The sequence below is a fragment of the Rhinopithecus bieti genome, unplaced genomic scaffold (assembly GCF_001698545.2).
Source record: "Rhinopithecus bieti isolate Rb0 unplaced genomic scaffold, ASM169854v2 scaffold_32081, whole genome shotgun sequence".
Taxonomy (NCBI): Eukaryota; Metazoa; Chordata; class Mammalia; order Primates; family Cercopithecidae; genus Rhinopithecus; species Rhinopithecus bieti.
Genome location: NW_016814436.1, coordinates 5,230,555 through 5,254,201, shown reverse-complemented (window position 1 = coordinate 5,254,201; position 23,647 = coordinate 5,230,555). Strand labels below are relative to the sequence as shown.

The 23,647-nt window shown below is 43.7% G+C and overlaps 1 protein-coding gene across 3 annotated transcripts in view; it reads left to right on the top strand.

Moving 5' to 3' along the window:
• Nucleotides 1-23,647, top strand: part of PPARA (peroxisome proliferator activated receptor alpha) — a 102,145-nt gene that overhangs the window by 31,072 nt on the left and 47,426 nt on the right. Inside the window, exon 1 of one of the 3 annotated variants that reach the window (XM_017850819.1) lies at nt 7,825-7,910. The exons of the other annotated variants lie outside the window; for them this stretch is intronic. Within the exon in view, the coding sequence (XP_017706308.1) occupies nt 7,887-7,910 (24 nt within the window). The 5' untranslated portion in view covers nt 7,825-7,886. Of the gene's footprint in view, nt 1-7,824; nt 7,911-23,647 lie in introns of those variants that run through there. 3 annotated transcript variants of the gene reach the window in all.

The following is a 23,647-nucleotide window of genomic DNA, read 5'->3' as shown; positions in this document are numbered from 1 at the left end:
TTTTTGACATGGAGTCTCTCTCTGTTGCCCAGGCTGGAGTGCAATGGCACAACCTCAGCTCACTGCAACCTCCACCTCCCCGGTTCAAGCGATTCTGCTGCCTCAGCCTCCTGAGTAGCTGGCACTACAGGCACATGCCACCACGCCCGGCTACTGTTTTGTATTTTTGGTAGAGACGGGGTTTCACCATGTTGGTCCGGCTGGTCTCGAACTCCTGACCTTGTGATCCACCCGCCTCGGCCTCCCAAAGTGCTGGGATTACAGGCATGAGCCACCGCACCCGGCCTTTTTCTCCCATTTTTGTGGGTTGTCTTTTCACTTTCTTGATGGTAGTGTTTGTGGCACAAAAGCTTTAAATTTTGAGTCCAATTTATTTGCCTTTATTTGTTATCTGTTCTCTTGGTGTGTATACAAGTTTTCGTGTGAACATAAGTTTCATTTCACTCGGATAACTGCCCAAGAGTGTACTTGCTGGATCATATGGTAGTTTCATGTTTAGTTTTATTTTTAAAAACTGCCAAACTTTTCTAGAGTGGCTGTACTATTTTACATTCCCACCAGGAATGTATGTCTATGTCCTTTCCAGCGTTTGGTGTTATCACTATTCTTTATTTTAGCCATTTGATAGGTGTGCAGTGATACCTCATCGTGGTTCTAGTTTGCCTTTCCCCAGTGGCTTATGGTGTTAAATATCTTTTCATGTACTTATTTGCCATTTGTGTATCCTCGTGAGCAATGTCTTTTGCTCATTATCTAATTGGATTGTTTGGGGTTTTTTTTATTGTTTAGTTTTGAAAATTTTTACATATGCAAGATACTGTCCTTTGTCAGATATTTAGGTCCATGATCCATTTTAAATTAATTCTTTTTAAGATGTAAGACTTAGTTTGAGGTTCTTTTCCTGCTACCCCAATGGATATCCAGTTGCTCCAGCAGCAGTTTTTGAAAGGTTATCATTCCTTAGGGAATTTTGCACCTCTGTCCAAAATCAGTTGGGTCTATTTGTGTTGATCTGTTTTAGGGTTTTTAGTCTGTTCCATTGATGTATGTGTCTGTTCCTTCACCAGTACCACGCTGTGTTTATTACTGAGTAGGTCTTACTATTAAGTAGAGTGGTTTCTCCCACTTTATACTTCTTTGCTGATTGTTTTAGCCCTTCTAGGGCTTGTGCCATGCCTTTCTGTGTAAATTTAAGAGTAAGCTTATCTAGATCTATAAAAACTATTACTGGGATTTTGATAGGAATTACACTAAACCTACAGATCAACTTGAGGAGAATTAACATCTTTATTATGTTGAGTCTTTCAGTCCATGAGCATGGTAGTTTCTTTTTTGATTTTTTTTTTTTTTAATTTGAGGCAGGATCTCACTCCCTCACCCAGGCTAGAGTACAGTGGTATGATCGTGGCTCACTGCAGCCTTGAACTCTTGGGCTGAAGTAACCCTCCTGCCTCAGTCTCCTGAGTAACTGGAGCTACAGGTACACTCTACCACACCTGGCTAATTTTTTTTCCTATTTATTTATTTATTTTGTAGAGATGGGGTCTCGTTTGTCGCCCAAGCTGGTCTTAAACTCATGGCCTTAAGGGCTCCTCCCAAAGTGCTGGGATTATAGGCATGAGCCATCACACCCAGCTTTCTTTGATTTTTTTCCAGCAGCATTTTGTAATTTTCAGTATACAGATCCCTCTATATGTTTTGTTAGGTAATAAATACCTAAATATTTCATTTTCTTTGGAGTGATTGCAAATGATGTTGTTTTTAACTTTTATGTCTGCATGTTTGTTGTTAGTAGATAGAAATGCAATTTATTTTTGCATGCTGATCTTACAGTCTTGCTGTATTCATTTCTTAGTTCCAAGAGGGTTTTTGTAGATTCCTAAGGATTTTCATGTCATTGCCAGTGGGGACTTTCATTTCTTTCTTCTTATCGATGTGCCTTTTATTCCTGCCTTATTACAGTAGTTAGAACTTCCATCACTATGTTGAGGAAGAGTGGTGAAGGTGGATATCCTGGCCCTGCTCCTGATCTTACTAGGAAAACATTCAGTCTTTCTTCGTTGAGGATACGTTAGCTGTAGGTTTTTGCAGATGTTCTTTTTCTAGTTGAGAGAAAGCTTTTCCAAACATGTTGAGAGTTTTTATCATGAGTGGGTATTATAGTTTGTCAAATACCTTTTCTGTGTCAATGAGTATGATCAAATGATTTTTCTTCTGTAGCCTGTTGACATGGTGGATTACATTGATTGATTTTCCAATGTTAAAGTAGCCTTGCATACCTGGAATGAGTCTTAGTTGGTCATGGTAAATAATTCTTTTTATACATTGTTGGATTTGATTTGTTCATATTTTGTTGAATACTTTCATGTCTAAGTTCTTGAGCAAAATTGGTCTGTCGTTTTCTCTATTTTCTATTGGCTTTGTCGAGTTTTGTTGTCAGAGTAATATTAGTTTCATGAAAATAAATTGGGAAGTATTTCCTCCTCTTCCACTTTTTTTGGAAGAGATTATATACAACTGGTGTGGTGGTATTTCTTCTTTACGTGTTTGGTAGAATTCTTCCATCTGGGCCTGGGAATTTATTTTTTAAGAGATTTTAAAATCACAGATTCAACTTTTAAATGGTTATAAAGCTATTAAAACTATTTTATCTTGGTTAAATTGGGTAGTTAGTAGCTTTTGAGTAATTGATCTATTTCTTATTTGTAGAATTCACTAGCTCAAATTTGTTTGTATAGTTTCTTATACTGATTGCAGGATCTGTAGTAATATCCTGTTTCATTCTTGATGTTGGTGATTTATGTCTTGTCTGTTTTTATTTTTGTCAGTTTTGCTGCAGTTTTATCAATTTTAATGTTTTTTTTCAAAAAACCAGCTTTTCGTTTCATTTATTCTCTCAATTGTTCTCTCGATTTCCATTTCATTGATTGTTCTTCTTTATTATTTCCTTCCTTCTGTTTGCTTTGGTTTATTTTGCTATTATTTTTCTAGTTTCTTGATGTAGGAATTTAGATTATTGTTTTGAGATTGTTCGTCTTCTCTATTGCAAACATTTAGTAATACAAATTTCTCTCTCGGTGCTGCTCTTGCCGCATCCCATATGCTGTTGTATGTTGTAGCTTTATTTTTATTCAGTTCTGTTTTTTGTTTTTTAATGTTTTTTGTTTTGGGGTTTTTTTTTTTTTGGTGGTTTTTTTTTTGTTTTGTTTTTTGTTTTGAGACAGTCTCGCTGTGTCACCCAGGCTGAAGTGCAACGGTGCGATCTCAACTCACTGCAATGTCTGCCTCCTGGGTCCAAACAATCCTCCTGTCTCAGCCTCCCAGGTAACTGGGATTACAGGTGTGCACCACCACACCTGGTTAATTTTTGTATTTTTAGTAGAGACGGAGTTTCACCATGTTAGCCAGGCTGGTCTCAAACTCCTGATCTCAGGTGATCCACCCGCCTCAGCCTCCCAAAGTACTGGGATTACAGGCGTGAGCTACCATCGCCAGCCCAGTTCTATGTATTTTAAAATTTTCCTTGAGACTTCACTCTTTTTTTTTTTTTTTTTTTTTTTGAGACGGAATCTTGCTCTGCCGCCCAGGCTGGAGTGCAGTGGCCGGGTCTCAGCTCACTGTGATCTCCACCCCCGTGTTCACGTCATTCTCCTGTCTCAGCCTCCCGAGTAGCTGGGACTACAGGCGCCCGCCTCGTCGCCCGGCTAGTTTTTTGTATTTTTTTTAGTAGAGACGGGGTTTCACCGTATTAGCCAGGATGGTCTCGATCTCCTGACCTCGTGATCCGCCCGTCTCGGCCTCCCAAAGTGCTGGGATTACAGGCTTGAGCCACCGCGCCCGGCCGAGACTTCACTCTTGACCCAAGGATTATTTAGAAGTGTATTGTTGAATTTTAAAACATTTAGAGATGGTCCTATTGTTTTCCTGTTATTATCATTTAAGTTCATTGTTATTAGATTATATACTCTGTATGGCTTCAATTCTTTTAAATTGAAAATTATTTTATTTGTTGAGGTTTGTTTAATGGCCAAAGATGTGGTCTGTCTAGGTGAATGTTCCATGGGCTTTTAGGGAAAAAAGTATATTCTGGTTGTTGAATGGTGTCTTAGTCCATTCAAGCTGCTATAACAAAATACCATAAACTGGGTGATTTGTAAACGACAGAAATTTCTCTCTCACAGTTCTGGAGACTGGGAAGATCAAGACCAAAGTGCCAGCAGATTCAGTGTCAGGTGAGGACTTGCTTCCTGGTTCATAGATAAGAGGTACATACACATTTAGGACCATCATGTCTTCCTAGTGGATGAATTCTGTTATCATTAGGTGATCCTTTTAACACTTTTAAAAAGAATCTGTTTAGTAGCCTATTAGAGTTCTTCCTTTACTATTTTATTGAGCATTAATTAATCCTAACATTATGTCTATGTCAGGACTGATGGCAATATTTTGTGTGAAAATTTGATAGTATCGGAGGCGGAGGTAGGATAATTGCTTGAACCCGGGAGGCAGAGGTTGCAGTGAGCCGAGATCATGCCACTGCAGTTCCAGCCTGGACAACAGAACAAGACTCCACCTCAAAAAAAAAAAAAAAAAAAAAAAAAAAATAGTATCATATCCTCCAAGATTCAAAGTGAACTTCAAACAGTCTTATATAGTCTTAGTTTTGGAATGCATCCCAGTATTGAGTTGCAGCAGGGATTTGAGTTTTTATGAAGAGAGAGCAGTATATCAGAATCTTGGGCATAAACTAAGGAGCCATATCAGAACCTCAGGTGTACACCAATGAGATAGATCAGAACCTCAGGCATGTACCCAGTGAGACAGGTCAGAACCACAGGTGTGTACCCAGTGAGACAGATGAGAACCTCAGGTGTGTACCCAGTGAGGTATATCAGAATCTCGGGTATTTACCCAAACAGGTATAGCAGAGTCTCAGGTACATACTCAAGAAGGCATATTAGGGCTTTAAGTATCTAGCTAAGGATTTATATCAGGATCTCAGGTTTATACCCAGGGAGGTATAGCAGAATTTTGGGTATAGATCTAAGGAGGTCTATCACAGTCCAGGGCATATAGCCAAGGAGCTGTATCAGAACCTCAGGCACATACCCAAAGAGGCATTTTAGGACTCGTAAGGAGGTGGTAGATTTCAAAAGTATAGTCTAACAGTTCATCTGCTTTGAAATTTAAAACAATATTAAATGAAAACATGAAATATTTCTATCTGTCAGAAGGTGACATAAGTTTTAAACGATTAAGAAATATACTGTCTGTGGCCTTGTAACCAATTTATTATGCCTATAGAAATTACAGACTCCCTCATCCAGGATAGAATAACGGGCAATGACTTATCTTCTCATCTGAGACAACCAAACCTGCATACAAATACATGAAACAATGTTCTTCAAGATGCTGGACATCAGGCAGTGAAGGGCACTGATGGTTGTAAGACAAACAAGGTGAGAGGAGTGGCTTGAGAGTTTCCAGGCTGCAGTGCAGGGAGAGGGGAAACTGAGGCAGATCTTGGCAGACTTCTTCAGTTGACAAAATAGAGCTGAGAGTCCAGGGAGACCATGGTGTGTAGATTATCCAAGGCAAAGTATTAGAGGTGCAAACCATATACAGAGGGACTCCAGAGATCTACCAAAGTACTGCTTGGTGCATGCATATGAGCAGAACTACTTGAGGCCAGGAAAAGAAGCATCTGAGAAGGTTAGAAGGAACAGTGCCCAGCACTTGTGCCAGCCAAGAAGGGTGCCTGGTGCTCACACAGAGCCAGGAACAGTGCAGGAATTTGAGTGTTTGTTAGGAGAGGAAGGTATATCAGAATCTTGGGCATAAACACAAGAAGCCATATCAGATTATCAGGTATGTACCAATGAGATAGATCAGAAGCTCGGGTGTATACACAGTGAGATAGATTGGAATCTCAGATGTATATACAGTGAGATAGATCGGAATCTCAGGTATGTACCTAATGAGTCCGAGAGCATGGTACTGGCATCCGGTTAGGGCCTTCCTGCTGGATCGTGACGTGAAGCAAGGCAAAGAGCCTGTCAGGTCAGGGCTTCCTCTTCTTATAAAGTCACCAGTCCTATCATGGGGACCCCACCCTGATGATCTTATAATTCTCCCAAAGGCTAACTTCAAATGCTGTCAACATGTGAATTTGGAAACTAAGTTTCCAGCACATGAAATGTGGGGGACACATTCAAAGTACAGCAAATATTACACATAACCAGTAGGGTTCATCCCAGGAAATGCCAAATGGCTTGATAATCAAAAATTAATGTAACTCACCATGTTAACAGGATGAAAAGAATAAACCATATGATCATCTTAGTAGATGCAGAAAAGCATTTGATTAAATCCCACATTTTTATTTTTTTTTTTTTGAGACGGAGTCTCGCTCTGTCGCCCAGGCTGGAGTGCAGCAGCTTGATCTCGGCTCACTACAAGCTCCGCCTCCCAGATTCACGCCATTCTCCTGCCTCAGCCTCCCAAGTAGCTGGGACTACAGGTGCCCGCCACCACACCTGGCTAATTTTCTTTGTATTTTTTTCAGTAGAGTCAGAGTTTCACAGTGTTAGCCAGGACGGTCTCAATCTCCTGACCTCGTGATCTGCCCATCTCGGCCTCCCAAAGTGCTGGGATTATAGGCATGAGCCACTGTACCCGGCCACCCCACATTCATTTCTTACTTAAAAAAACAACTGGATTTTGACACAGGTACAAAGACAATTTGGTAGAGAAAGGACAGTCTTTTCAATAAATGGTGCTGGTACAATTGGTTATCCATGTGCCCAAAATGAACTTTGACCCATGCCTCATGTCGTACACAAAAATTAACTCAAAATAGATCAGAGATCTAAAGGTAAAACGTAAAATTATAAAACTTCTAGAAGAAAACACAGGAGAAAAATCTTTGTGACCTTGGGTTAGGCAAAGATTTCATAGATATGACACCAAGAACACAATCTATGTATAAAGAAAAAAAATCAATAAATTGAACTTCATCAAAATGAAACTTTTACTGTTTAAAAGACAGTTTTAGGAGAATGAAAACACAAGTTACTCATTGGGAAGAAATATTCGAAAAGCATTTGCCTGATCAAGGTATTGTAGCTGGAAGACAGACAGAAGTCTCAAAACTCACCTGGAAGGAAATAACCCAGTTTTAAAAATGGGCAAGAGATCTGAACAAGCAGATCATCAAAGAAGATAGATGAATAGCAAATAAGCAGGTGAAAAATTCTCAATGTTATCAGTCATCAGGGCAATGCAGATGAAACCTGCAGTCCCCATGCTAACGTTCTACAACTTAGACAGTGGTGGTATGATACCGCTACATGCCCATGTGAATGGTGAAAATTAGAAAGGTTGACCATACCAAACATTAGCCATGAGGTGCAGGAACTAGAACTCTCATCCCTGCTGATAGGAAGGTAAAATGATACAAACACATTGAAAAACAGGTTGGCAGTTTCCTTCTTTCTTTCTTTCTTTTTTTTTTTTTGAGATGGAGTCTTGCTCTGTCTTCCAGGCTGGAGTGCAGTGGCCGGATCTCAGCTCACTGCAAGCTCCGCCTCCCAGTGAAGTAGAAAAATGATAATTAAGGTAACAATAGCATTAATAGTAATAGAAATAATGATAGTTTCTTTAATAAGAATGCTGTTTAGGCCCAGACTGAAAGGCTTTAAGTAGCCACCCCCTGACTGAAGTTAGACTTAAGAAAGAATATTAATTTTCCTTGTGTGAAACATTAGCCTTATCTAACCTCCACATATTTTGTAAATTCTGTAAATTCCTGTTTTTCCCACACAGCTGCAAGTTCACAAGGCAGATAAGCTTAAGCTGCAAAACGTGTTTTTCTTAAGATGTAAGGCATGTCAGAAGAATATCACAAGATGGTAATGGCCTTTATTCTCTCTTCTGTATGCTTGCTTCCTGCCTCACATATTTACCGCCTCAAGATGCATAAAAGGCACTTGCCTTCTTTGTTTGGTGCTCGGATTTTCTGGATGCAAGTCCACTGAGCCAGTGTACACCTTAACTAAATCCTCCTGAACCCCATCGATCGTTCCAGTTCTCTGATTTCCCACTACATTTTCTGGGGGCTCGTCCAGGATTGGAGATGGCAGATTTTCTGTCTGCCTTGCCTGTGGGACTGGAGCCCCAGGTCGAGGGAGGACTGGGACTTTGGTACCAACAGGAGGACTTCAGCCCAGAAAGGAGATCGGCTTTCCCGCGTCCTGGTGTCTTTCCCAGACAGCGCAATGGAACCTATAAAGGGGTTGCAGGATGGTTCCAGCAGGGGCTGGGGATGGCGAGAGTAGCTCACCAATTTGAATGACAGGGTTTCGCCATGTTGCCTAGACCCAGAGGGGCTGGGGACAGTGAGAGTAGCTCACTTATTCGGATGACAGGGTTTCGCCATGTTGCCTAGACCCAGAGGGGCTGGGGACAGTGAGAGTGGCTAACTGATTCGGATGAAACTTACACCTTAGCCAATGCAGGACGTGAGAATGGCTTGCTAAGTTGGTCAGGAAAGAAACCAAAAGTGGCAAGAGTGGCTTGCTGCCTTGACTAAGGATTGGGAACTGGGAGCAGTGAGGTGTGTGAAAGAGTGTGAAAGAGATGGTTCTGGGAGGGACCAATATGGGGCGTGACATGGGGAGACAGATCTCTTAGCATGGACTGTGTGCTCTGAGGCAAGTGTGGGATTGACCAGAACTAGGGCATCGCATACGGCTGACAGGAGCTGCCCCATGGCTGCAGCAGTCTGTGGCGGGAGTAAGGTACTCTCCCTAGCTAAGCAACACCTGAAACTCCCGTACTAGGACCCAGTCTAGTCAGTCTGGAACGAAAGTGAGAGTGAGTGTGCATCGCAAAGGGTGGGATGGGAGGAAAAGCATCGAAACTGGAGTGCATGTTAAAGAATTTTAAGAAAGGTTTTGCTGGGGATTATGGAATTAAGTTTTCCCCCCAAAGATTGAGGGTTCTGTGTGAAGTGGAATGGCCTTCTTTTAATGTCGGCTGGCCGGCCAAGGGGACAATAGATAGGGAAATGATTGGCCATGTATTTAGGGTAGTGACCACAGTTGGAGGACAGCCTGGGCATCCAGATCAGTTCCCATACATCAGTTCCTGGATGATCGCAGTCCAAACATGCCCCAAATGGTTCCAGCCTTGTCTGGCAACTTACTGTAAGACTCTAGTGACCCGAGCCGAACCTAAGGTAGTTAGAGGGCCCCCTTCACCAGACACCTCAGGTGGAAAGAAAAAGCCACAGGAAAATTAGGAAAAGCCTGTTCTACTTCACCGGGATCAAGTGATTCTCCTGCCTCAGCTTCCTGAGTAGCTGGGACTACAAGTGTGTACCACCACACCTGGCTAATTTTTTTTTTAACTTTTAGTAGAGATGGGGTTTTGCCACGTTGGCCAGGCTGGTCTTGAACTCCTGACCTCAGACAATCCGCCCACCTCAGCCTCCCAAAGTGCTGGGATTCCAGGCGTGAACCACCATGCCCAGCAGGCAGTTTCTTATAAAGTTAAACAAATGCCTACTGTGAGATCTGGCAATCCCACTCCTAAGTATTTGGCCAAGAAAAAAGAAAGCATATATTCCATACAGAACCTAGTCCTGAATGTCTATAACTGCTTTATTTATAATAGCCCAGACTGGGAAACAATTCAGATGCCATTAATAGGTGAATACATTCTCAAACTGTGGTTATCTATACAATGGAGTATTACTTTGCAATAAAAAGGAATGACCTATGAATACCCATAACAACATGGATGAATGCTGAAATAATTGTAAGAAGTGAAAGAAGCCAGGATAAACAAGTATAATACATACTGCTTGATTCTATTTATATAAAACTATTTATATATACAAACTATTCTATTTATATACAAACTAATATGTAATGACAGGAAGCAGACCACTGACAGTGGGCATGGAGGGGCAAGAGGGAGAGATTAGACAGGCACAGGAGCACTTTGAGGATGATAGGTCTGTGTACTGTCTTGGATGTGATGGTGGTTTCACAGGTTTATACATATGGCCATAAAAAAATCAAATTTGTACACTTTAAATATGTACAGATTATTGTATGCTAGTTACATGTCCGTAAAGCTGTTTCTTTTGTTGTTTTATTTTTATTTTCTTGCTCAGTCGTCCAGGCTGGAGCGCAGTGGCACAATCTCAGCTCACTGCAACCTCTGCCTCCTGGGTTCAAGTGATTCTCGTGCCTCAGCCTACCAAGTAGCTGAGACTACAGGCATACGCCACCATGCCCAGCTAATTTTTGTATTTTTAGTAAAGACGGGGTTCCACCGTGATAGCCAGGCTGGTCTCGAACTCCTGACCTCAGGTGATTCACCCACCTTGACCTCCCAAAGTGTTGGGATTACAGGCATGAGCCACCGCACTGGGCCCATAAAGCTGTTTTTTAAATGAAAAAAGTTGGCTTGGAATAAGCACTAGAACTGGGACCTTGGCTCTGAGATCCTCATCTGAGGATCCAGACTCTGGTGCCCCAATGCGGCGATGCTTACAGAAATGACTCCATCTGCTAAATGAGTAGACAGGTAATTCTCCACTGAACACACACTCGTTTAGCAGCATGAGCAGCAAGAGTTCAGGAAATCCTCACATTTCAATTTGTCATTAGTTTAAACTTCTAGTCTTTGCTTTAAAAACACATTAGAATAATACTACATTTTCCCTCATCTCTAAACTTTACTAAAGACTCCAACAGAGAGTTATATTCACTGAGAGGAGCATCTACTCAACACAGATAAACTGGGAAGGAAAAACAACTTGTGGGTAATTCAGAATCTGGATTATCGTGTCAGGCGCAATGGTTCACGCCTGTGGTCCCAGCACTTTGCGGGGCCAAGGAGGGCAGATCACTTGAGTTCAGGAGTTTGAGACCAGCCTGGGCAGCACAGTGAAACCCTGTCTATACAAAAAATAGAAAAATTAGCCGGGCATGGTGGTGTGTGCCTGTGGTCCCAGTTACCCGGGAGGCTGAGGTGGGAGGATCACCTGAGCCTGTGAGGTCAACATTGCATTGAGCTGTGATTGCACCATGGCCCTCCAGCCTGAGTGAAAGAGTGAAACCCTGTCTCAAAAAAAAAAAAAAAGCTAAATTATCACATGTCTAGATCATTGACGGTTGGATGTAAAGTTGAGAAATGTGAGAAATGTTCACACTGGGAGATGACATACAGTAAACCACACAGAGGATTATAACGTGGTAGTTAGAAGCAGAAACTAGAGGCTTGCTGCCTGAGATCAAAACCTGGTTCCGGTGGTTCTGTGCCCCAGGGCATGTTGTGGTAACCTGTCTGTGCTTCAGTTTTCTCATCTGTAAAGTAAACATAATGGTAATGCCTGCTTCATGGGATTGCTGTTACTAGGAAGTGAGTTAATGCGCATTAGGTGCTTATTTATGACAGTTCCTGGCATATGATAAGGGCTCAAAAAGTGTTAGCTGGCACCACTATCATTATCAATATCTCTAATTTATTGCAGGGTTGGAGCTGAAAAATGGCTGAAGATGATTTGATGATGACTTCCTTGTTATATAACAATAATATTGTAGTGCAAATTAAATACAAGCAACCTGTAACACACCACTGCAAGTTGGATGTCTAGAAAAGGTGCCATGAGGCTGGGCGCGGTGGCTCACGTCTGTAATCCCAGCACTTTGGGAGGCCGAGGCGGGTGGATCACGAGGTCAGGAGATCGAGGCCATCCTGGCTAACACTGTGAAACCCCGTCTCTACTAAAAAAATACAAAACAAAACTAGCCGGGCGAGGTGGCGGGCGCCTGTGGTCCCAGCTACTCGGGAGGCTGAGGCAGGAGAATGCCGTGAACCCAGGAGGCGGAGCTTGCAGTGAGCCAAGATCGGGCCACTGCACTCCAGCCTGGGCGACAGAGCGAGACTCCATCTCAAAAACAAAACAAAACAAAACAAAAAAGGTGCCATGAGTTACCTTCTAAAACATCGTAAGAAACCATGTTCACCAATAATTACCACAATAGGAGAGAAGTACCGAGTACCATGGGGAGACGGAGTCCAGAATCTCAGAGAGAGAGACACAGTTATCTTTTAGTTACGCTAATGGGGAAAACAGGAGCTTTGCTACCCTTGCACCTAATGGAGGGCCTCTCTGAATATAGGTCTATGGGGTCAGAAGCCAGTTTCCTCTCACATTTAGAAGGTTTCCAACTGTTGTCTTTCACTTCCTATGTTGCTGTTGGGAAATTCAAAAGTATTCTATTTGGCCAGGCACGGTGGCTCTCACCTGTAATCTCAGCAATTTGGGAGGCTGAGGCAGGTGGGTTACCTGAGGTCAGGAGTTCAAGACCAGCCTGGCCAATATGGTGAAACCCCTTCTCTACAAAAAATATAAAAATTAGCCAGGTGTGGTAGTGCATGCCTGTAGTCCCAGCTACTGGGGAGGCTGAGGCATGAGAATTGCTTGAACCTGAGAGGCAGAGGTTGCAGTGAGCTGAGATTATGTCACTGTACTCCAGCCTACGTGACAGAGCAAGACTCCATCTCAAAAAAATAAAAATAAAAAAGTTTTCTATTGGATCCTTTGTGTGCAACATGTTTTTCCCTCTCAGAAAGCTTGTAGGATCTTCTCTTTGTCTCCAGCATCATCTGGAATTTCCCAGTGAGTGACCATCTGTGTGTGTGTATTCATCCATTCTGTTGAGTCCCTGGTGGGCCCTTGCAACCTGGAAATTCATGCCCATCGTTTCTGAGAAATTATCTTGAATGCATTGGTTGGTGGTTTCCCCTGCTCCATGTTCTTGCTTCCTGCTCTTTGGAGCTCTTGTTACTTGGATGAGTTTGCCTCCTGGACTGGTCCTCTCTTACTTCTCTTGCTTCTCCCATGTTCCATCTGTTTTCACTCTACTTTCTGTGAGATTGGGGCCATTATCTTCCAACCCTTCTATTAGGTTTGCAATTGGTTTTGTAATTCCCTAGAAAAGTTATTGTTCTCTGAATGTCTCTTTTGATAGCATACTCTTCCTTTTTCATGAGTGCCGTATTTCTACATGACTCTCATCAGAACGTGCTGATGTCTCCCATTTCTCGTAACTTTCTAGAGCGAGGATCATTTGAACTTGGAGTGGCCTCATTTTAAAACTCTGTGGTTGACCCTGTTCCCCTCTGTTGTTGTTGTTTTTCATCAGACTTTGAAGAAGCCAAAGTACGTTCAGAACTTGTCTGCTCTGGCAAAAGACGATACTGTTGGCTTAATCTAAAAACTGAACAAGAAAGCTCAAGGAGAGAGGTTTAAAAATATACCATCTCTGGCCAGGCGCGGTGGCTCACATCTGTAATTCCAGCACTTTGGGAAGCTGAGGCAGGTGGATCGCCTGAGGTCAGCAGTTCAAGACCAGCCTAACCAACATGATAAAACCCCATCTCTACTAAAACAAAAATCAGCCAGGTATGCTGGTGGCCGCCTGTAATGCCAGCTACTCGGGAGGCTGAGGCAAGAGAATCACTTGAACCCAGGAGGCAGAGGTTGCAGTAAGCTGAGATCACGCCACTACACTACAGCCTGGGCAGCAAAGTGTGTCTCTGTCTCAAAAAAATAAAATAAAATAAATAAATAAATAAATATATACACACACACACACACACACACACACACACACACACACACACACACATCTCTTATCCCTGAAACCATAAAACAAAACTAATCTTCAGCATATAGGACTATTGCAGAAGGGATTATCTTTCTACTTGGTTGGTTCCTCTTGGTCTTGAGCAAATTTTGACTTCCCTGAGTTGGTCCCTAGAAGTTAAAGGGAAAGGGCCTTTTCTCTTTCCTTTAAAACCAATGTGGCGGCCGGGCGCGGTGGCTCAAGCCTGTAATCCCAGCACTTTGGGAGGCCGAGGCGGGCGGATCACGAGGACAGGAGATCGAGACCATCCTGGCTAACACGGTGAAACCCTGTCTCTACTAAAATACGAAAATTAGCCGGGCGTGGTGGCGGGCGCCTGTAGTCCCAGCTACTCGGAGGCTGAGGCGGGAGAATGGCATGAACCCGGGAGGCGGAGCTTGCAGTGAGCTGAGATCACACCACTGCACTCCACTCCAGCCTGGGCGACAGAGCGAGACTCCGTCTCAAAATAAATAAATAAATAAATAAAACCAATGTGGCATATTTGTTGAGAATTTAGATACCACAGGATTGGCAGTGTAGACTTACATTCGTAGACTGATGCCATCAGCCAACCTTGAATAATTTGCAGCACATTGCATCATTTTGTTTTGTTTTGTTTTGTTTTTTGTTTTTTTTTTGAGACGGAGTCTCGCTCTGTCGCCCGGGCTGGAGTGCAGTGGCCGGATCTCGGCTCACTGCAAGCTCCACCTCCCGGGTTTACACCATTCTCCTGCCTCAGCCTCCCGAGTAGCTGGGACTACAGGCGCCCGCCACCTCGCCCGGGTAGTTTTGTATTTTTTATTAGAGACGGGGTTTCACCGTGTTAGCCAGGATGGTCTCGATCTCCTGACCTCGTGATCTGCCCGTCTCGGCCTCCCAGAGTGCTAGGATTGCAGGCTTGAGCCACCGCACCCAGCCATCATTTTGTTTTAAGTAATGTGAAGTCCTTGACATGTCTCAGGCATTGTCTTGGTTACTTGTGAGGTCTCACATAAGTCTAATTTTCCTCTTCCTCTGCGCTTTCTGGTTCAGCTCAATTTATTCAAGGGTGTATTTGTGTAACACACTTGAAGAAGGTGTGGTCCTGCCTTTGTAGATGTTATCGTTTAGGAAGACCAGCCGGGTAGGGAGAAGAGCATGGTTCAAGGATGAAGGCGTGGGCTGGGGGCTGGGAGAGCAAGAAGGGAGGAAGGGGCAGCACCATGTGACCATTACTCGGTAGACATCTTGAACCACCTGGCCATGTAGCTGTCATTAACCTAAGTTTACAGTTATTGAAACTGAGGTTCAGCCAGGCGTAGTGGCTCACGCCTGAACCCAGGAGGCGGAGGTTTCAGTGAGCTGAGATCACGCCACTGCACTCCAGGGTAGGCGAGAGAGCAAGACTCTGTCTCAAAAAAAAAAAAAAAGAAAAGAAAAGAAAGAAAAAGGAAAAAGAAAAGAAAGAAACTGAGGTTCAAAGAAATGTGCAGTGCGTCTCCCTTATCCAAGGAGGATATATTCCAAGCCCCCACAGTGGATACCTAAAGCCTCAGATAGTATCAAACCCTATATATGCTATGTTTTTCCCTATATATGCATATCTATGATAAAGTTAATCTATAAATTAGGCACAGTAGGAGACTAACAACAATGATAATAAAATAGAACAATTATAACATACACTGTAACAAAAGGGTTTCTTCCTCTCTCTCTCTCTCAGAATATCTTATTGTGCTGTACTGGGGGTAACTAAAACCAAGGAAAGTGAAATCGTGGATAAGGGATATCTACTGTATGTGGTGACGTTTTCAAGGTCATAGCACTGCCTTCCCCTGAGGTTGGCCTTGCAGCCTCTCTAGGCACTGCTGCTGCTGCTAAGAACCCCTATGAGGTGAACACTGTGAGCATCATCATTGCTTCTCAGAAGAGAAGACCTGGCTTACAGAGGCCAAGCCTCAGGTACCTTAAACACCTGTTTAAAGCTGAACTCATGGCCAGCTGCAGTGGCTCATACCTGTAATCCCTTCTCTCCAAGCTCAAAACCTGCCCTCCTTCTCTTTCTATTCCGAATTTCGTGGGTACCACCTCCTCTGCCCAGTGACCCAAGCCAGAGCATACATTCATCCTAGACTCTGTCCCAGGTCCCTGGTCCAGGCAGCTGCCAGTTGTCAGGGTCAGCTCTTCATCTCGCAGTCCTCCTGCCTCTTGTGTCAGTCCCCAGGGCTGTCATCATCTCTTATTGGGACAGTTACAACAGCCCCGTAAGGAGTTTTGCTGCTTCTAATCTTGTTCCCTTTGAGTCTGGATTCCTCCTTGCCATCCAGACAATCCTGATGCAAATCTGATCACGTCACACTTCCCCTCAATAGTCTTCTGTAGCTCCTCATTGTTTTAGGATGAAATTGAAACTCCTAAACATGGGGATTAACAACGCACCATGATTGGCACTGCCGGCCTCTCCTACCTCTGCAGACTCACCTCTTGCCACTTCTCCCTTGAGGTGGATCAAAAATGATCACAAGTTCTTTGAGTCTCTTCCCATCAAGAGGTAGAGTTTGTTTCCCCACCCCTTGGATCTGGGCTTGCCTTGTGACTTGCTTTGACTCAGAGAATGTAATAGAAAGGACACTGCCTAACTTACAAATGAGGTCTACCTTAAGAGACCTTGCAGAGTCCACATTCACCCTCTTGGAATGCTGCCACCATCTGAGAAGCCTGAGGTGGCCTCTGTGAGGATGAAAAACTTCATGGTGAGAAATGCCTAACCAGCAGCCTGGCACCAGCCACCAGACATGTGACTGAGGCCATCCAGCCATAGCTGAGCCACCAAATGACCACAGCTATGTGAATTATCCCAGGTCAGACCAGCAGAAGAGCCACCTGGCTGAGCTCAGCCAAATTTGCTGACCCACAGAATTGTGAACACATAAAATGGTTGTAGTTATAAGCCATTAAGTTTCAGAGTTTGTTACACAGTAACATGTAACTGATACAACTCTTGGAGCCAGTTGTCCAGCCATTTTCAACCACTTATTCAATGATGTTTGGGGTCATATATGCAGATGTGGTGTTCCCTTTTCCTTGAAATGGTCCTTTCCCTCCTTTCTGTTGGGTTTTCCTATGGAATATCTAGTCAGCCTTTAGGATTCATCTCGGGTGTCCCTTCCTGTATGTAGGCTCCCTGGCCCTCCAGGATTCCCCTAGTAACAGCCCTCATCACGCTGCCTTTGCAACCATTTGCTTATTTGTACCTCTTACCTCTGTCAACCTCTGCATTTTTCTTCTCTATAAATGGAACCAATAATACCTACCCTGCCCTGGCATGGATCGATTAAAGAAAAAAAATACGTGCAGCTGCCATTGAGGGCCTGGCCCAAGTGCGATGTTCAATAATATTCTTTCTCCTTGTTTTCCTTCCTGTGCCAGTGCCACACCCCCCTGTCCCCATGCACTGGGGCTTGCATCCCTCAAAGCTAAGATTGCCTGTCTGTGGTCTCCAGTGTTAAGCACAGTCGTTAGCTCAGGTGCATGCTCAAGTGTTGCATGAAGTTCAAGCCTCAACCCTATAAAGTTGGCCTGCCATATATCTGATATATTTCTGCTAAAACCCATTAGGCCTTCCTTGTTCTGAAATGTCATCGTTAGTTGTGTGTCACTTCAGTTTTGTAACTGGACAGGCCACTGCGCCCGGGCTGCTTCCTCGTCATCTGGCTGCTAAATTTTTCAACCTTACCCGCCTTGCTATGCGTCCCATCCTGTATCAGGTTAGAGCTCTTGATTGGTGAATACAAATTTCATTTTAGTTGACTTTTTATTCTTGTGGCAGGCCTCTCGCTTTACTCAAATTTGATTGCAACAGACACAAAATGTGTCCAAACTTGCAGCTTTTCTTCTCTTGTTTTGATATCACCATCCACAAAGGTAAGATATTTTAAAACAATAACTACAAACTTTCTGAAAATTATAAAGAAGTGCTGGGTTTTAAACGGAAGTCATGTAGTGTGAACTTCATGTAAAGTCTGTAGGGAGTTTTCTTGGAAATGACTGGGAATATTCTTTTTGGACCTTTGAAGATAAAGGTGGAGGAGCTCACAGCTCTTGTGCCATGTTGGGCTTGTCACTCTTTTTTACGTGCCAAATTCCTTTGATTACAAAATTTTAAGTTTAATGCTTTAGGTATTGTTGGGCAATATCTAGATGTGTCTAGTTAAATGTAGGTGATATGCAAACTCTTTATGATGCATTTGATTTAAATTCATTAAGATAGAATGTCTTTACCACCGTTATAGTCTGGGCCTTTTCCTTCTGTTTTAAATGTGTTTCCGTAGGCATTTTCTATACTGACTTTGTTAACGTGTTAATCATTGGGCACTGGTAATGATTAATCTATTTCTTTCTTTCTTTTCTTTTCTTTTCTTTTTTTGAGACAGAGTTTTGCTCTGTCAGCAGGCTGGAGTGTAGTGGCACAATCTCAGCTCACTGCAACCTCTGCCTCCCGGGTTCAAGCGATTCTCCTGCCTCAGCCTCCCAAGTAGCTAGGTACTACAGGCACGTGCCACCACACCCAACTAATTTTTGTATTTTTAGTAGAGATGGGGTTTCACCATGTTGGCCAGGATGGTCTCAATCTCTTGACCTTGTGATCCGCCCGCTCGGCCTCCCAAAGTGCTGGGATTACAGGCATGAGCCATTGTACCTGGCCGTGTTAATCTATTTCTGTGAACCAATGCTAAGTGAAGGTACAGAGGGCTTTCTAGCTTCTGTGCTTGTTTATTCTGAAATGTTATTTTAAATCTTAGCCCAACAAATTTAGCTAAAAGACTCCTAGATGTTAAATATGATATTCAAAAACTATAAAGACAAGGTGATGACTTAGAATTGGTGGGAAAGAGAAAAATCTGTTGTCTGATAGTCACCTGCCACAGCAATGCTACTCTTCTGAGAAGACTTCCATCGTTTGCCCTGAAAGTGCTCCATGAGGTTCGATCAGACCTCATTTAGCAAAGGAAGATGTAAATAGATTTCTGTAGTGTGGCATTATTAAGCATATTGAGTGGTTACAATACAGTAAATTAGAGTGAGTAGTACAGAGGCATAAGCAGTCGAAAAAGTGAAAGTCTAATGTTCGTAACTATTGTTCTGGAGGCTTTTGTGTCAAATATAAGTTCCAGGCTGGGTATGATGGCTCACACCAGTAATTCTAACACTTAGAGGCCAAGCGGGGTGGATCGCTTGAGCCCAGGATTTCGAGACCAGGCTGGGCAACATAGCGAAACCTATCTCTACAAAAAATACAAAAATTAGCTGGAGGTGGTGTTAGCACCTGTAGTCCAAGCCACTTGGGAGCCTGAGGTGAGAGGATCACCTGAGCCCGGGATATCAAGGCTGCAGTGAGCCATTATCTTGCTGTTGCACTCCAGCCTGAGTGACAGAGAGAGACTGTCTCAAAAACAAAAAAGTTATGAGTGTGAAAATTCAATCTCAATTCCATTTGTTGGTTGTCTTGAGTGTCTGATCACATAGAATATAAAGATGTTTTGATAGTTGGGACAGTATTCAGCTACCTGCTATTTAATACATTATTTCAGAAAATATTTATAAAGGGGGCTGGGCATGGTGGCTCATGCCTGTAATCCCAGCACTTTGGGAGGCCGAGGTGGGCAGATACCTGAGATCAGGAGTTCAAAACCAGCCTGGCCAAACATGGCGAAACCACATCTCTACTAAAAATACAAAAAATTAGCCGGACATGGTGGTGTGCACCTGTAGTCTCAGCTACTCAGGAGGCTGAGGCAGGAGAATCGCTTGAACCCGGGAGGCGTGAGGTTTCAGTGAGCCGAGATCGCACCACCGCACTCCAGCCTGGGTGACAGAGTGAGACTGCATCTAAAAAAACAACAACAACAAAAAGAAAATATTTCCAAAGGACCTTCTGGATCCAAGAACCTCCATGTCCAATAGAGGGTTGCACACGTGGGTGAGACACAGCAGCTGCCCTCCGGGAACCCACAGCAGAGGGGTTTCCCTTCAGTCTTCTTTTATTCCAAGCAAGTGGTAAAACTACATTACTCTTAATACAAACCACTTCCTTTTAGCACACGACATTTCCCAAGCTCTGCAACTGTTGCTCCTGAGGAAGGGAGTGAAACTGATAATCTGTTCCTCCCTATTGTGTTCAGATGGCTTTTTTTTTCCCTCCCCTTTCGTTGGCTGTGTTTTCCTGTCCCTATGATGATTATAATTCCCTCTGCAAATTGGATCACCTTTCCCACACAGAATCCCTTTGACTTCTGTTCTAGATATCCATTACATTTTTGTAGTCTTTGGACACACTGTGTGTGCCGCTTTGCCCTCTGGGTGACAAGGCTGTGGCTGCGGAGACAGAGCTGAGGTGAATTCTCACGGACTGTCACCAGGTTACTCCTGGAGTAAGTAATTCCCGAGAGCTCCTTCTGTGCCGATCGTTAGAAATAGAGGCCAGGCGCGGTGGCTCATGCCTGTAAACCCAGCACTTTGGGAGGCTGAGGCGGGCAGATCATGAAGTCAAGAGATCGAGACCATCCTGGCTAACATGGTGAAACCTTGTCTCTACTAAAAATACAAAAATTGGCCGGGCACGATGGCTCACGCCTGTAATCCCAGCGCTTTGGGAGGCCGAGGTGAGCAGATCATGAGTTCAGGAGATTGAGACCATCCTGGCTAACACAGTGAAACCCCATCTCTACTAAAAAATAGAAAAAATTAGCTGAGCATGGTGGTGGACGCCTGTAGTCCCAGCTACTCAGGAGGCTGAGGCAGAAGAATGGTGTGAACCCAAAAGGCAGAGCTTGCAGTGAGCCAAGATCGTGCCACTGCACTCCAGCCTGGGCGACAGAGCGAGACCCCGTCTCAAAAAAAAAAAAAAAAAACAAAAATTAACCAGGTGTGGTGGCACGCGCCAGTAGTCCCAGCTACTCAGGAGGCTGAGGCAGCAGAATCACTTGGACCCATGAAATGGCAGCAGAATCACTTGAACCCGAGTGAGCCGAGATTGGGCCACTGCACTCCAGCCTGGCAACAGAGCAAGACTCTGTCTCAAAAACAAAGAAAAAAAGAAATAGATACTGAACACCTGCTACATAGCAGGGATTGTGCTAGACGTATGGATGCGAAGATCAGGCAAATACATTCCTTGCCTCACAAAGCATATAGTCTAGTAGGAGAGACAGGCATGTAAAAAGTTTCAACAGCACAGATAATCAGGACTATACCAGAATTGGGCCCAAGATGCTGTGGGAATCTAGAGGTGAAAGGGTTTCATGAAGGAGGAGCTTCTTCTCCCATTTGTAACTCATTTTAGCCTAATCTTCCAAACAGTCCTGCATCTAAGAGCTGGTGATACAGAAAATACCTTGGTGTTAGTTAGGAGTTACTGTTAGAATCCTTCCAGTGTTTGCACCTGCCCTGTGCTCAGGGAACATAAAACAGTGATATAATTCGATGTCTACTTCTTCTTGTATTTGTCTATTTTTAAATGTTCTACAATTTTCATATACTCTGTTTCATAGTTCTCAAAGGAATATTTTGATTGATAAATGTTTAGTTAGTAAGACCTAAAAATAGAATCTCAGTAGTTGGAGCTTATGATATATACAAGATGCAGCTCTAACATTTAAATTGGAAGGGAAATGTCAAAAAGATACGTGCACTCCTATGTTTGTTGCAACACTGTTTACAATAGCTAAGATTTGGAAGCAATCTAAGTGTCCATCACCAGACAAATAAAGAAAATGTGATATATATACACAATGCGGTACTATTCAGCCGTAAAAATGAATGAGATCCTGTCATTTACAACAATATGGGTGGAACTGGAAATCATTATGTTAAGTGAAATAAGCCAGGCACAGAAAGACAAACTTCACATGTTCTCACTTATTTGTGGGCTCTAAAAATCAAATCGGTTGAACTCAGAGAGAGTAGAAGGTTGGTTACCAGCAGCTGGAAAGGGTGGTAAGGGGTTAGGGGGCAGTGAAGATGGTTAATAGGTATGAAAAACTAGAAAGAATGAATAAGACCCACTAGGTTTTTGTTGTTGCTGTTGTTGTTTTGAGATAGGGTCTCACTCTATCGCCCAGGCTGGAGCGCAGTGGCATGATCTTGGTTCACTGCAACCTCCGCCTCCTGGGTTCAAGTGATTCTTCTGCCTCAGCCTCCCAAATAGCTGGGATTATAGGCACGTGCCACCACACCCGGCTAATGTTTGTATTTTTAGTAGAGACCGGGTTTCACCATGTTGACCAGACTGGTCTCGAACTCCTGACCTCAAGTGATCCACCCGCCTTGGCCTCCCAAAGTGCTCAGATTATAGGCGTGAGCCACTGCGCCTGGCCACTATTTGATAGCATAATAGGGTGACTATAGTCAATAATAACTTAATTGTATATTTTTAAATAAAGAGTATAATTGGATTGTTTGTAACTGAAAGGATCAATGCCTGAGGGCACAGCTACCCCATTCCCCATGATGTGCTTAGTTCACATTACATGCCTATACCAAAACATCTCATGTACCCCATACATATATACACCTAGTATGTACCACAAATATTTTAAATAGTTTTTAAAATAAAAAATAAATTGTAAGGGAAAGAAAATTATGAATTTAGAAACGTAAAAGGTCTCAGGTAAGGAAGGCATGAGAGGATCAGGCAGAACCTTCCATCCCTGCTGGGACGAGAAGAGAAGCCCTACCTTTTCCCAACACCCTATCCACTCCACCTGTCCCTCACCTCTCAGCTTATTGAGACTTTATCTGTGCTATGAAACTGAAGATCTAATTCAGTGCTGTTTGCATTGTCTTGCCTCCTGGACCAGAGTTTGCAGTTGTTGAGAAAAGAGATGGTTGGTTATGTCTTGATCCCCCGCCCCCGCCTCCCCTTGAGCATTTGGGGCACAGGACACAGGAACTGGCCAGCCTGGTTCACTCTTCTAGATGAGCTGGGCAGTGGCATGTCATGTGGGTAATAGCAAGGGGTGGGGACTTCCCCGGGATATTCTGCTCCTGATCAGAAGCTCCAGTGGTGTAAGGGGAGCATGCTGGGAGGGTGTGCAGGGTGGAGCGGGTGCCCGCTTGGCCTCTGCGATCTATCTGGGGGATGCATCCAAAGGCAACTGTTCCTTATCTGCTCTTGTTGGGAGCAAGGAAGGGCCAATTTGTTCAATGATCTGTACAAAGCCAGTCCCTCTGGCCAGAGTTGCCTCACTATATAGAGATTGTATCTTGGTGAGCTCTTCATTCATGGCAAGACCAATGTTTCTCTAAATTAATCCCAGGTATTGTTTAAAAGCAGCTAAAAATGATGAAATTGTGAAACTTTGAAACTCCCTGAATGTAATGACAAGGAAACTAACATTGTTATATTGGTCGATGCTCCTGGCCAGAAGAGAGAATATTAGCAGGGATAAAAGGGATAGGCCGCACGCATTTTCCACCCCAGTGCTGAGAACACGATGGGGGAAAAAGGGAGGTGGCCACAGCCCACACAGTCTCTGCCAAGCTACTTTCTTTCTTTCTTTTTTTTTTTTTTTTGAGACAGACTCTTGCTCTGTCACCCAGGCTGGAGTGCAGCAGTGCGATCTCAGCTCACTGCAACCTCCACCTCCCAGGTTCAAGCGATTCTCCTGCCTCAGCCTCCGGAGTAGCTGGGATTACAGGCACCTGCCACCAAGCGCAGCTAATTTGTTTGTATTTTTAGTAGAGATGGGGTTTCACCATGTTGGCCAGGCTGGTTTCGAACTCCTGACCTTAAGTGATACGCCCGCCTCAGCCTCCCAAAGTGCTGGGATTACAGGTGCGAGCCACCACTCCTGGCCCCAGCTCCGTCCTTCCTTCCTTCCTTCCTTCCTTCCTTCCTTCCTTCCTTCCTTCCTTCCTTCCTTCCTTCTTCTCTCTCCCTCCCTCCCTCCCTCCCTCCC